This window comes from Littorina saxatilis, linkage group LG7 (genome assembly GCF_037325665.1).
Source record: "Littorina saxatilis isolate snail1 linkage group LG7, US_GU_Lsax_2.0, whole genome shotgun sequence".
Lineage (NCBI taxonomy): Eukaryota > Metazoa > Mollusca > Gastropoda > Littorinimorpha > Littorinidae > Littorina > Littorina saxatilis.
The window spans coordinates 55,883,424-55,898,907 of NC_090251.1; the positions used below are offsets into that span (position 1 = coordinate 55,883,424).

Sequence of the window (15,484 nt, forward strand, 5' to 3'; positions counted from 1 at the left end):
ATAGGTAGATAGGTCGATATGTAGGTAGATAGGTAGATAGATTGAGAGAATAAGACTTTAATTGATTTTTTTTTTAATTCGAGGGCTAGTTATTTTCAGCAAGCTTCCTAATGAATTAATCGAAATAACCTGTAGTTTTTATTTTCTTCGATTTGTTAAAGGTGGTCCATATTAGGCGACACACACGTACTTTGAGATTTTGCTTTTATTTTTTCTTTGCAGTAGAAACTCGGGGTCAACACTTCTAAAATGTAACAAATACAGTCTTAGCAATTTTTGTGTGATAACAGCTTTGGCTGTGGACAAAAACTAGTCCGTTTAAGGCGTCAATTTTAGAGTGAATGCTGCCAAGCTTGGAAAAAAAGAGAAAAAGCTTAACGGTTTTGAGGTTTGTTCTTTTGCAGCTGTTTCGACATGTGCAAAATTTTCAGAGAGGGTGAATACTGCGAATGCAATTGTTTTGAGCGCTCTAGCGCCATTAGTTTGTCCGAACATGAGGTGGTCCATATCAGACAGTGGTCCAAATTGACTAGGTTCATTCCATACAGACAATAATATACTAACCGATCAACGCCGAAGCTCCTGAGTAATAAGCAGACAACCATGTTGTAGCGATGACGTCACTGTTCATATGACGTAGTAACACGACTTTCATGACGCCAGCGTTGAACGGGGCGAATCCGGCGAGAAGGAGAGAGCAGAAAGAGGACGCAAGGATCACCCATCGCCATCTTGAACTGGAATCTTTGGTTCCCATGGGGATCTAATCCTGTGAAAAGGAAACAAGAACTATAGAAAATGGTCCCCTCCAATCTGTTCATGTCTGTCAGTCAAATGCCACACGTGACCTAGCAGCAGCCAATCCCTCACCTCAGTTGAAATGTTCTCACAAACATCTTCACACGATGAACCACGACGAACATGCAATTCCACTGCTTCGCTTTTTCTCGGCTCAGAGAGAGCTACATGTAGGGAGGTTCACAGTAAAAATCCAAAATGGCGGCCACAGCCGTGAAAATAATTTAATTTTCTCTGAGCATTCAAAAGGGTAAATAAATATTTCGAAAACGTCAATTAACTTGCAAGGTTTTCTCCAGTTGTTTTTCTTTTGAATGATTGTTGGAATGTGAACGTCCTGTTAATTTTCCATATGTATAAAACAAGTAACGCACTTGCCAAAAAACGCAATCTTCCGCTTCGCACTTGGTCGCAGACGCGGTTTACAGGAAAAGCTATTCGACGACGCGGCAAGCCGGAACATTTGAAATAATCGCCTAAGTTCCAAGAGCGCACAACAGAAAACTATTTGAAATAGGGGCCCTACATTAATGACATTTTTGTGTGGCTTAAGTTCAATCCTTTGTTATGATGTATTCGGAAGAGAGACTTACCAAAGTTTTGTGTTGTCAATAATTAAACGTTCCAACAACTTACCCTCTTTTTGATTCAATAATATTAATACTAATAATAACTGGACATTTTTAAGTGCCTAACCTCTGGCTCTAGGAAGATGGTCACACGTCGCAAGCTACGAGACATTGAGACAGATGCTTTTGGAGACGAAGCTGACCTGCTGCTTGCCCAGCGAGACCCGTCCTCTGACCCCGCCCATTTCTTCAGCTTGACTATGCGCTAGCTCCTCGACAAACACGCCCCGCCATCCCTATGCGCAGTCTCTGAGCGACAGCCGGCTCCCTGGCTCTCTGAGGACATCACAGCCGCCAAGATTGAGAGACGACGAGCGGAGCGTGCATGGCGACACTCTGGCCTGGAGGTTCACCGGCAGATTCTTAGGGATGAGCTGCTTCGAGTCACGCAAGCCATCACTGCTGCCAAGGTCGAGCACTTCCACGACCGCATCGCCAACGCCTCATCATCCAGGGAGCTGTTCTCCATCATGTCCTCTCTCCTGGGCTCCTCCCCCGCTGCCCCCTTACCCACTGCTTACCCACCACAAGATATCCCGGAGTTATTCTCGGAGTTCTTCAAGAACAAGATTGACAAGCTTCGGAGAACACTCGATCAGCAGCCCTTCGTCCCGTCCCCACCCTCCCCCTCCTTCTCCGGCTCCCCCCTCACGTGCTTTCAGCCTGTCACTCAAGACCACGTCAAGCGACTCATCACCAAGACAGCCATCAAGACCTGCGAGCTAGACCCCCTGCCAGGCTTTCTCTTCACCAAGACTAGTGTCTGGACAAGCTCCTGCCGTCTATCACAGATATCATCAACATCTCCCTGGTCACAGGCGTCGTTCCCGACTGCTTCAAGTCTGCCGTTGTCCGCCCACTCATCAAGAAGCCCGGCCTTGACGTCAACGAGTTGTGAGAACTACCGTCCTGTGTCCAACCTGCCCTTCCCCTCCAAGCTTCGGGAGCGTATCATCCTGGAGCAGTTGAGCGCCCACCTGTCTCGGAACTCGCTGATGCCAGTGTACCAGTCACCGTACCGCCCTCACCACAGCACCGAGACGGCGCTCCTGCGAATCATCACGGACCTCCTGAACGCAACAGATAGCGGTCTCGTCTCTGCCCTTGTGCTGCTGGACCTTTCCGCGGCCTTCGACACGATCGACCACCAGCTACTCGTCGATCGCCTCAGTTCCATGTTCGGCATTTACGACACCGCCCTCTCTTGGTTCCGGAACTACCTCCAGAACCGCTCTCAGACTGTCACCACTGATTCGTTCTCTTCTCAGCCCGACCCTGTCCGCTTCGGCGTCCCACAAGGGTCTGTCCTCGGCCCTGTCCTTTTCACCCTGTACACCCAACCCCTCTCCCTGGTCATCGAACGCCAAGGCTTGAACTACAACTCCTTTGCCGATGACACGCAGCTCCAGAACAGCACCAATCGGAGGACGTTGACCATCTCCTTGGATCCATCTCCAGTTGTTTCACTGACACCAAGAACTGGATGACTGAAAACAAGTTGAAGCTGAACAGTGAGAAGACGGAGGCCCTTCTCGTTGGAACACGACAGAAGATTGCTTCCCTCACTGTGACCGACCTCCAGCTGGATGACGCGACTGTTCCATTCTCCCCTGCTGTCAAGAGCCTTTGCGTCTTTCTCGACTCCACTCTCTCCATGCAGACACACATCTCCTTCATCATCAAGACCTGCTTTTTCCACCTACGACGCATCGCCTCTATCCGTCGCTACCTCACCCACGGCGCCGGCGTCAAGCTGGTTGTCTCCCTCATCTTCATTCGTCTGGACTACTGCAACTCCCTTCTGGCTGGCCTCCCCGCCTTATCCATTCATGGCCTACAACGAGTCCAGAACGCTGCTGCCAGGCTGACGTTGAGGAAGACGAAGCGAGACCACATCACCCCCCTACTTCGCTCCTTGCACTGGCTCCCTGTCAACACCCGAATCTCCAACAAACTGTCCACTCTGGTCTACAAGTGTCTCAACGACTCTGCTCCCGAGTACCTTCAATCCTCCCTGGACCTGTACACCCAGCCTTCCGACCGTCCCCTTCGTTCTGCTGCTGACCCACTCCGCCTTCACATCCCTCACTCGAAACTCGCATCTGCTGGTCAGCGTGCATTCCCCTCCGTGGGCCCCTCCGTCTGGAATTCCCTGCCGCTTGAGCTTCCCCAGAGCCCCTCTCTTGACGCGTTCAAGAGTAGGTTGAAGACTCAGTTCTTCCCGTAGCTGGCTGTGACTTTCATGTTCGACGTGATGTGTTGTGCCCCAAAAGACATTCTTGTACAGGTGTTTTCTTTGTGCTTGATATTATTTTGTTTAGACCTAGCTATTGATGTGTACATTGTTGTTTGTTGTATGTGTATCAGGGTTTGCTAGTGTGTGTTAGGGTTCGTGTCCGTCTGTAGATGTTAGTTTCTTTGTTAGTCCTGTGTTGACAACTCTTCGACAAGCGCTTAGAACTGTACCCACGGAATACGCGCTTTTTTTTGTGCTTCATATTGATTGATTGATTGATTGATTGTGTATGTCTGTGTGTGTGTATGTCTGTGTGTGTGTGTGTGTGTCTGTGTGTATGTGTGTGTCTGTGTATGTATGTGTGTGTGTGTGTGTGTGTGTAACCACCCCCCTAATCCGCCCCTGGCCCCTGGCCAATCACATATTCTGTATTCTGTTTCCATTTTTGTTCTGCACGGGAATGACTGAATTTAATGAATCCTTTCTCAGATATTATGCCATATGTCATATTATGCTACACGTTAAAGGCATAGAAAGCTGATGACTATTCACGCTAATTGCTTTACCCACAGCTGGAGACATGCTAAATTAAGTTCCCTGCAAGATATTGTGGTCTAGGACCCCTTAAATGTTGAGATATTTGAATTTTTATTTTGATCTAGATCGTCCTATTTATAGATTTAACAGAGGTAACGTTGACGCAAGGGAAATAACTCCGCGTCTTTGTTGACATCCTCACTTTTTCAGAGGCTAGAACAAGCTGTAATGCATGTACATGGTCCGAGCATTGCGACATATCGTCATTATATGGCCTTATGATGCATTTGACATCGATTGTGGGCAAACTACACATCGTAAACACGGGAGCGAGTTAGTAAGCCTTTAAACGATATTGATGTTTGTCGTCAAATTCCACAAGCAGAGAATTGCTATTCACACAGCTGTCTTCGTAGAGGCTGTCGATTCATATATATATATGTCACAGTGGAAATGAGAATCCAGTGAGATTCCGAATCGCACTAGTGGAGATTGGAATTCCAGTTTGCACTAGGGCAAACTAGAATTCTCATCTCCAATGGATTTTTCTTAGTGAAGATTGGAATTCCAGTTTGCCCTAGTGTAAACGGGAATCCAGTTTCAGTGGAGATGGGAATTCCAGTTTTCACTAGGGGAAATAGGAATTGGGGAAAATAATGTGTTCAAAGGTTTATAATTGTTGTTAAAACCATTTCATCTTGAGTCACTCATGACTTTAAGGCTAACTCATTGCAGGTATTGAAATGCAGAAATAAAAAATAAATATGATTGAATTGATATTATCGAACAACACAGAGTAATTGCGCACAATAAGTGCTTTTTTTATCAATATCATTAAATGATATCACAAAGTCCCGTCGCGATATAACCTTGAACGGTTGAAAACGACGTTAAACACCAAATAAAGAAAGAAAGAATATCACAAAGTTAAAAGTTTATATAAGATGAAGCATGAGATAAAGAGAGAAAGAGAGAGAGAGAGAGAGAGAGAGAGAGAGAGAGAGAGAGAGAGAGAGAGAGAGAGAGAGAGAGACAGAGAGAGAGACTCAGACTCAGACTCAGAACTTTATTACAAAAGGATAAAGGTTTTAGGCAAAGCCTATTCTTCCAACCTGTCCTTTATACAACACGTAAAGACGGACGCACGTACAAAAAATAGATTGAATCATATAAAATACAGACTTTTTTTATACATTGTATGGAATGCAACACAATGTGCATTTAAGGAATTACATCAGGAGAACTAAAAAATTACAGAATTACATTGACATAGTTATATCTTTCATTTGGGAATGAAGTTGCTCAGATCAGCCGTTAACACTAGTACAAAATGTTTAGCAAAATAACAATCGAACAAAACATTTCATTCACAAATGATGTGTGAACGTGACTGTCTCTTAAACCTTTTCACTGAAGTTGCATTTCTTATCTGTTGGGGGAAGGAGTTCCAGAGAAATGCTCCTGAGAAGGCTTAGCCCCATTTGTAGAGGTCTATGCGAGGTATAGGAGGGATGATTTTTTGGGACCCATATCTTTTTTGTGGCATGTTTGAAATGTGATTGCGAATATTTTAGGGACAGTCGTCATTTAGAATTGTATACATGAACACAGTCTTGTTTAACGTCAACTGATCTTTCAAGGGGAGAAAATTCAGGAGCTTTAGTTTATCATCCGTGAACCTATTCAAATCATACAGAATAAGTTTTGCAGCTCGGCGATGCAGGGAATTGAGTCTTTTTAAATGAACATCACTGCTGTTATCCCAAAGTGTTGAAGCGAATGAGGCATTATGTGGGCGTAATAGAACATTTTGAGTGCTTCAGAATCTGCGTAATGCCTTAATTTTGATAACAGGTACAATTTCTTTGATACTATTTTGCAGATAGTACTAAAATGAGTTTGCCATTTCAACTCTTGATCAACATCGAACGCAGAAGAAGAAGAAGAACTCTTGATCAATGGTAACACCCAATAATCTATGTTCCCTAACTTGCTGCACTTGAGTTGAACCAACTGACAGTTGTAATTGTAAAGGACTTAATTGGTGTTTTTGTCTCGTGGTTATCACCATACTCTTTGTTTTAATCGGATGAATGATCATTGCATTAGAAACGCACCACTTAGTGATTTCATCCACACTTGTTTGAAGAGAAGAGTTGACGGATTCCAAAGATTTTTGACTGGTGTGGACAGAAGAGTCATCCGCAAAGAACTCACATCTAACTTTTTCATCGCACACATGAAGGGGTAAATCATTTATATAAATACAGAACAAGATAGGTCCTAATACAGACCCTTGAGGGACACCACTCCGGACAAACTCGTTTGACGAAGTTTTACAGTTAATGGATACATACTGTTTCCGTTTTGAAAGATACGATTCAAAAAAGGCACAGGCGGAGTCGTCTTTTAAATAACACTTTAATTTCTTTAGTAGAAGTGAGTGATCTACTAGGTCAAAGGCTTTCTTAAAGTCCAGAAACAACGCTCCCGTTATTTCTGCTTTGTTTATTGCTGAGAGCCAAGTCTCGCATAAAGAGCTTAAGGCGGTGTGGCAGGAATGCTTAGAGCGGAATCCAGACTGAAAAGGATGAAACAGATTCATTTGTTCCATATATGCCAGTAAATGTTTTTGTATGTGCTTTTCTAAGGGTTTAGATAAAACAGGTAAGAGGGAAATAGGTCTAAAGTTGTTTGGGTCTGTAAGATCCTTATTTTTTGGAAGTGGTAATACCTTTGCACACTTTAAAATAGAAGGGAACACGTTTTGTTGTATGCTCAGGTTATAAACATAAGTTAGGGAATCGACAATGTAAGGTAAAGCAAGTTTCAGCAACTTGACTGGAATCTTATCTGGACCCATTGATTTCTTATTCGCCATTTGTTCTATCAGTTTTCCTACCTCGTGCACTGAGATTGGAGAAATAGAAAACGTGTCAGTTTGATTCAACTTTTGTCCACAGAATGTTTCTAATTTTTCAAGACAATCATCCGTATCAAGGGAATCATTCTGATTGAGACAAGGTTTTACTAAAATTTAGGTTGTCTGCTAGCGAAATGAAGTGTTTGTTAAAATCATTTGGAGATATTTGTGAATGAGAATTGGTTGATTCCTTCCTAGATTTATCAAGAATTTCATTCACTGCTTATCAATTATACAACACAAAATATCGTGAAAAATATTGCAAGCGCCCTCTGCGTCACTGCAATTGAATACGCTATAAAATGGGGCTTGGTTAAGGTCAAAGAAAAAGGCAGATTCATCAAAATACTTGAAACTTCTGTATTCGATTGTTGTGTGGCCTTTATGACGTGATTTTGGCAATCTAAGAGAAACCGAGCAAAAACAGAATGATGGTCACTAAAACTGGAATGCACTACTTGCGCATTTGCAACGATATTCTTAGGCTACTATCAGTATAGATATGATCAATCAGGGTTGATGAAGTATTTGTTTCTCTTGTAGGGGTTTCGATTAGCTGATGAAGACCAAAGAGAGCAGTGGTTGAGCACCAAGTTGTTTGAGGCCTGAGTAGGTTAATGTTAAAATCGCCAAGCAATACAACATTCTCGACACGAGCCTTCACTCTGTCCATCATAGAAACAAAATCATCAATCCACCTTGACGTTTCAGCAGGGTTACGATACACATAGCCAATAAGCAAGGGAGAGGATTTGTCCTGTTTCAGTTCCAACCACAAACATACAACATTGTTATCTTCAAGATCAGTTCTACGTTTGACAATCCCAGCAATGGACTGATGAACATAAAGAGTGATGCCTGTTTGGCCTACTCGTGCATTGTCCAGTCGTAAAACCGAATAATTCGGAATGTTAACAAGGCTGTCTGAGATACGCGAATCTAGACGCGTTTCACTTACACCGAAGAGTTGTACCAGCTCTGGTTGCTGGTTTAGCAATACACAGACATCATGTACTTTGTTGACTAAATGATAAATATTTACATGCCCTATACGGAGAACAGTGTTTGATGTTGTTGACATTAGGACGAAGTGCAATATGTGACCCTCCACCACGAAATGAGTCGCATGTCACCTTTGCATGATTTTCCTATTATTACATTTGCACAACGAGATTGTTATGCTCTATCGAGTGGTAAAAACCGTTTTAGAAAAGAGCAAAAACTGTATGAGTTATAAGCCTGTGACTAAGGTGACCCTCACACTGTTACCAGACACTTCCCGGGCTTATATTAAGCCTAGCGCAGAACCGCGCGAGGTGACATGCGACTCATTCCGTGGTGGAGGGTCACATATTGTAACACACAGCAGTAAATACTAAAGCAAGCAAAATCCGGAAATATGAGTATCCGGAGCAGTCAAGACAACAGTTCTAATATATCATAAACGCACAAGGATTTCTCCAAGTAAATGTCAAGATTCCCACAACACGAAGCGAGCGCTGACAATGCACATTCAGACACACAAGCTTTCACTTTTGACCTGCACGGCAGACACAACGTCACACAATTCGGATTAAGTGGCATTCACCACTTACACTCCCGGGATAGATCAGAGTAACTATAGTTGCTGTTTAGAACAGGATGACACAGGATAAAATAGCAGCACACAAAGGTAGGCTATCAAAAATAAAGAAACAAATTGTTGCTTAAAAATGAAGGGTGACCGAACAAAAGGTCAAGCAACTCCCACAACACACACAGGATACTAGATAATGTAAGCTTAAATACTAGATGAACAAAATGTTCACACAAAACAAGGAGACACAAGTTTATGCTGAACAGTCCTGGTGAAATTCAGTCAGTTTGTTTGTTCGTTCATGGGCTGAAACTCCCACGGCTTTTACGTGTACAACCGTTTTTACCCCGCCATTTAGGCAGCCATACGCCGCTTTCGGAGGAACCATGCTGGGTATTTTCGTGTTTCAATAACCCACCGAACTCTGACATGGATTACAGGATCTTTTTCGTGCGCACTTGGTCTTGTGCTTGCGTGTACACACGGGGGTGTTCGGACACCGAGGAGAGTCTGCACACAAAGTTGACTCTGAGAAATAAATCTCTCGCCGAACTTGGGGACGAACTCACGCTGACAGCGGCCAACTGGATACAAATCCAGCGCGCTACCGACTGAGCTACATTCCCGCCCCTAAATTCAGTCAGTTAAGGATGAACAGTTCAGAAACTCGGCCCAAAGCCGGTAGTTCATGCAAATATTTAGCTCACAGTCAAAGTTAATGCATTAAAGGATTCTAAGTCTTGCACAGAGAAGTAGAATCTCATTTATGCATCGCGTGGTCAGACTATAATATCGTCCAAACACCAGCCGCTTTCCATGCGGATGAAAAAAGCCTTTGGCTTCAGGGCATGACCAGGCACTGTGCCGTCCATATAGCGTGACCGACCTGAGCCACTTATACTGTTCAAAAAAAGAAACGCATAGTTGCTACTTGCCAAATTTGTTTTATTTTTCGAAAAAATTAACAGAAAATCCAATATTTAGATTATTTGTTTGAAATTTGGTATGGACACAGTTGAATGCACACACAGTTCATTTGCATCTTCAAATCAATCAGTCAATCAATACGATTGGGTGCCGAGGCTGTCAAGTCAGTAGGGGGTGTGACTGCCTTGAGCAGCAACAACTGCCCGGCACCTTCTGGGCATGGACTGGATCAGATGCCGGATATCTTGCTGTGGGATGGTGTCCCGGCCACTCCTCCTGAAGTGCCTGCAATAGATCGCGGTGATTTGCCGGCGCTTCTTCTCGCCTGCGCACACGTCTGTCCAATTCATCCCAGAGGTGTTCTATCGGGTTCATGTCTGGCGACATGGATGGCCAGGGAAGCACCTGGACATGGTGGTCGGTGAGGAACTGGGTGGTGAGTCGTGTTGTGTGCGGGCGAGCGTTGTCCTGCTGGAATATGGCATCCTGGTCAGCCAGAAGAGGAAGGGCGTGTGGGCGCAGAATTTCCTCCACGTATCGCTGGGCAGTTATGCGCCCTTGGACGTGCACCAGGGTGCTCCTTCCAGCGGTATTGATCGCCCCCCACACCATGACGCCTCCACCACCATGAACGGGTGCCTCATCCACACAGTTGGGCGCGTAACGTTCGTTTACTATCCGGTAGACCCTCCTCCGACCATCATGTCGCTGGAGCAGGAAGTAGGACTCGTCGCTGAACCACACGTGCCTCCAGTGATTCCGGAGGGTCCAGCGAAGGTGCTGGTTGCCCCACTGCACTCGGTTCTGGCGATGGCGGCGGGTGAGGACAGCTCCTCTGTGAGGTCTGCGAGCTCTCAAACCAGCTTCATGCAGGCGGTTCCGCACGGTCTGGTCCGATAATCGGTGTGGCCCGGGGAGAGCCTGGACAGAAGATGAGGCCGACAGGAAACGATTCCGGAGGTGGCGGAGCCGTATGAAGCGGTCGTGAGCAGCAGTTGTCGCCCTTGGTCTTCCCGCTCGTGGCAAGTCAGCAACGGAGCCAGTGGCTTGAAACCTGACCCACAGTCTACTGATGGTGCTCTGGGACACGTGGAAGTGCCTGGCGATTGCACTTTGACTTTGGCCTGCTTGTAAACGACCCAATGCAATTTGGCGGTCTTCTCTGCTCAATCGGGCCATCTTTCGTCGCTGAATTGTCGTCTGATTTCTTTGTGGCGAACAATCCGCTTTTATGGGTTTTGGAAGACATGGTGAGAGCTCAATATTCCCCGAGTTTCACGAGATTACACTGAAGCATGACGAGTGGTCATGCCAAATGAGCAATTTTGACATTGTAGCCACTGATAACGCATGCGTCACGAGCAGAGCTCACTTGTGGCAATGGACGAAAGGTCGACGACCAGATAAACATTTTCTGCAGTTTGGTGGATATCCTTGTAGCCATATAACTAAATTAACCAAATATTACAAGCTATGCGTTTCTTTTTTTGAACAGTATATAAGAAGCGAGCACGTTCAAGTCAGGTCACGAATTTAGCTGCAGCTCAGTGTAGAACAAACAGTTAACAAAGTTACTTTGAAGATTCCTCAATATGATGAAGGCCGCGCGATTATGCTCACACCCTTGCACAAGGGCAACGTTTGTAAAATAGTTATGAACACAGTTACTACAAGGACGAATGACCACATAATGCAGTAAAGTTTCTCTCTAACTTTCTCTCCTACACCCCTGCGTGCTAGCACGCACGCACGCACGCACACACACACACGCACACATACACATACACCCATACACACACACACACACACACACACACACACATACACTGTCCTACACCCCTGCGTGCTAGCACGCACGCACACACACACACACACACACACACACACTGTCCTACACCCCTGCGTGCTAGCACGCACGCACACACACACACACACACACACACACACACACACACACACACACACACACACATACCCACACGTCTAGAATGATGTATAGTTATTCTTCGCTCTTGTGTACTCACAACATAATGTGTCTAGTCTACACATTCAGTATTTACTGAGCCGATTACACAAGAGAAGCGGCACGGGATGTGCTGAGGGTAGCCGTGTGGAGGGAAACATGGCACTTCTAATTACACGAGTGTAGAGGCACCTGTGCTGTGGTAGTTGTGTGGAGTAAAACACTGTTGGAGCTGCGGGGGTATGGGTGTGTATGAATGGGTGTATGAATTGTGGAGTGGCACCGAGTGCCGGTGTGGCTGAAGCATGTAGGGTGGAGGCAGCATGTGTCGAGGAGGAGGCTGGGGCGCTGCACATTGCCAGGCATAAGGAGGCACTTGAAAGAGAGAGAGAGGAGAGAGAGAGAGAGAGAGAGAGAGAGAGAGAGAGAGAGAGAGAGAGAGAGAGAGAGAGAGAGAATGAATTTTCTCGATTTGCTCTATAAATCCCTTAGTGCACTGGGATGTCTCAATAACTTAAATAATAATGAGTGCAAAGTTACGTTCAATAAGAACATGAGGTCCTGAATAAAAACAACAACAGCAAGCAAACAAATAGCAAGTCAAGTGTAGAAAAACAACAATCATAAAAAGAGAGTCGTATCCCGTATCTTTTTCCATGCATAAATCGCATACATGCATGCTAATATACATGTGAAGCTATAAGATAATGTTTATGTATTGATTAAATTAGGGTGGTTTAAGATATCGGAATAAACCAATTTACGAATTGCCACAATGTTACAATAACTGTTTCACTTTAAATCAGACTTCGAACAAATGTCTGTGTGTTTGTTTTTTAAAGGCCTTGACTGATGGAATATGTTTAAGTACAGTTGGAAGCGAATTCCATGCTAAAGATCCGGAGAATGCAAGACTAGACTTGTACAAATCTAGTCGAGGGCGAGGTGGAATGAATTTACTGGAACCATACCTGTTGGTTCCCCTTTGAAATAGTGACTGAATGTACTCAGGGACTTCTTTGTTTGTAACTAAACATGAACAATGCTTCTTACTCCTACACCCCTGCTAGTGTGACGAATCGTCTCCCTCTCTCATATTAATCGAGACTCCAAGGTAGTCGCGTACACAAAACGAAGTTAAGTGACCGAGACTACGTCATGACGACACTGTATACATATGACGTCAACGCTCGCGCCATTATTCCAAAACTATCGCAGCGTACAAGGCAAGAATTTGTTTGTCTTCATGGAAAGAAATATAAACGAGGAAAGCAAAAGGAAACAGCGTGCCATCGTATTGTGCAGCGAATATGTACATGAATGATATTCAGTTGAGGTTGCTAGGATGCGATGCTCTGACCGTTTGCATTGACTCCAAGATGGCAGCAGTCAATGAAGCCACGTAGATAGCACTGGCGTATTTTCACCTTCCGTGGACGGGTTTTCACATTCTTGCAAACTCCAAAGGTCCACTAACTGCAGGTAAAACACGCTAGTACCTTTTAACATTATTAATTCACAGGAAAACACAGGTATTGTTCATTTTTCCATGTGTTTGTGTCAGTCTGTGAACTTTTGTTTCTGTGTTTGTTTTAGAGAAACAAATTGAATGATATCGATTGAAATCATACTTGATAATAACAGATATTGCACGTGTGTGTTGCAGAAGGTGTAAGTGTACATGTATGGGTGCACAATGCTCGTGTAATTGATGTCGAGTGGACACTGTGGGGGAGGGCAACGTCAGCGGTAACTACGGAAGAAACCACCAACGTCCCCAAGTGCTACCAAGATCGAGTTTTATTGTGATAAGTAGTCTACACTTTATATTTTGTAAACATTAACCCACATTCATGACTTCATCTGTGTAAACCAAGATACATTTTTCAACGAGAAAAAGAAATACGTTCCGCTCATCGATACCAAACGTCAACGAAACAAGAAGAAGAAAGACAATGTTTCCACGTGTGTTTGAAATCACACCAGCAAAATCATAATCTATAAGACTTTCATTTGAAGATTCTAAGAGAAGAAGATTGATGTCTGCGAGAGTGATTATGTGCATGTTTTTGAAAGTACAGAGTTATTAAATTTCTTATTACTTCTTTGCACTTGTCTCTGTTGAACACTGATCAGCCCTAGAAACGAGAAGCAGACGTCACAGCTAGACACATTATGTTGTGAGTACACAAGAGCGAAGAATGAGATTATTATTGCTAGGTATGCATACAAGCACGGCAACTCTAACAGAAAATATTCACTTTCGTCGGCAGACGAGAGTACACACGTGCTTCGCCAAACTAGTTCCGACATTCACAGCTGTTGGGCCTAACACTATTAGTAGGCACACAGAAATAGCTTAACCGCAACTTCTGAAAAAATCAATAACTTACCGTTGTTTCACTGACTTCTTCACACATACAAACACCAGATGATAGATAGCGCAAGTACATTCAGATCAAATCACAACACTGAATAGATACTGTCTTTTCGCCGATTATCTGACTTGAAGAGCACCCGATAAAACATCGCACGCTTTCAGCGGGCACAAACAACACAAGGCACACGTACACCAGTGGTAATTAACTGCACATCGTGAGAGAGTACAGGGACATTGGCCTAGTTCTGAAGCGAAGAAAAGCGGATTAACACTACAAGTACATAGACAAATAGCTCGCCTTCTCAGAGGGTAACGCTCGCTCGACATTCCCAGCAGCTAAAGGTACACCGATTTCCGTGAAAACACACACACACACAAACGTACACGCACACACATACACACACGCTAACACACATACATACACACATATACACACACTAACACATCCACATACGCACACACACACACACACTAACACATACTAACACGACACGCTAACGTGCACACACACACACTAACACACACACACACACTAACACGCATACACACACACAAACACACACTAACACACACACACTAACACAAACACACACACGCACACATACACACATACACACACACTAACACACACACGCACACACGTACATAAACACACAAACCAGGCACACACACACCAGGCAAACACACACACACACACACACACGTCCAAAACACACACACATTCACACACGTACACACCCAAAACACACACACTCACACACATCCAAAACACACACACATTCACACACTCACACACACATACACACCCAAAACGCACAAACACACACACGCACACACACACCCACACAAACACCCACCCACACACGAACACACCCACCCACACACACACACACCCACACACGAACACACCCACCCACACACACACCCACCCACACACGAACACACACACCCACACAAACACACCCACCCACACACGAACATAATTATGCTTGTACCTACGCACGCACGCACACACCTGATGAGTGATGAAGGTATCCCATTGGACGGCGTCATTTTTGACCAATCAGCTAATTAGGCACCCTGTGTGCAGGACAGATCATCTAAGTGGACGGTGTCATTTTTGACCACTCAGCTAATTAGGCACCCTGTGTGCAGGACAGATCATCTAAGTGGACGGTGTCATTTTTGACTCACATGCGAAGCAAAAGTGAGTCTATGTACTCACCCAAGTCGTCCGTCCGTCCGTCCGTCCGTCTGTCCGGCCGGCCGTCCGTCCGGAAAACTTTAACGTTGGATATTTCTTGGACACTATTCAGTCTATCAGTACCAAATTTGGCAAGATGGTGTATGATGACAAAGCCCCAAAAAACATACATAGCATCTTGACCTTGCTTCAAGGTCAAGGTCGCAGGGGCCATAAATGTTGTCTAAAAAACAGCTATTTTTCCCATTTTCCCCATTTTCTCTTACGTTTTTGAGATTCAATACCTCACCTATATATGATATATAGGGCAA

At 44.5% G+C, this 15,484-nt stretch overlaps 1 protein-coding gene across 1 annotated transcript in view; it reads right to left on the bottom strand.

Moving 5' to 3' along the window:
- The window catches only part of LOC138970250 (monocarboxylate transporter 13-like), a 37,202-nt gene extending 22,455 nt beyond the window's left edge, over positions 1–14,747 (bottom strand). Inside the window, exons 1-2 of the mRNA XM_070342747.1 lie at positions 13,983–14,747; positions 565–769 (exon numbers count right to left, since the gene is read on the bottom strand). Coding sequence (XP_070198848.1) covers positions 565–757 — 193 coding nt within the window. The 5' untranslated portion in view covers positions 758–769; positions 13,983–14,747. The remainder of the gene's footprint in view (positions 1–564; positions 770–13,982) is intronic.
- Between the last annotated feature and the right edge of the window lie 737 nt (positions 14,748–15,484).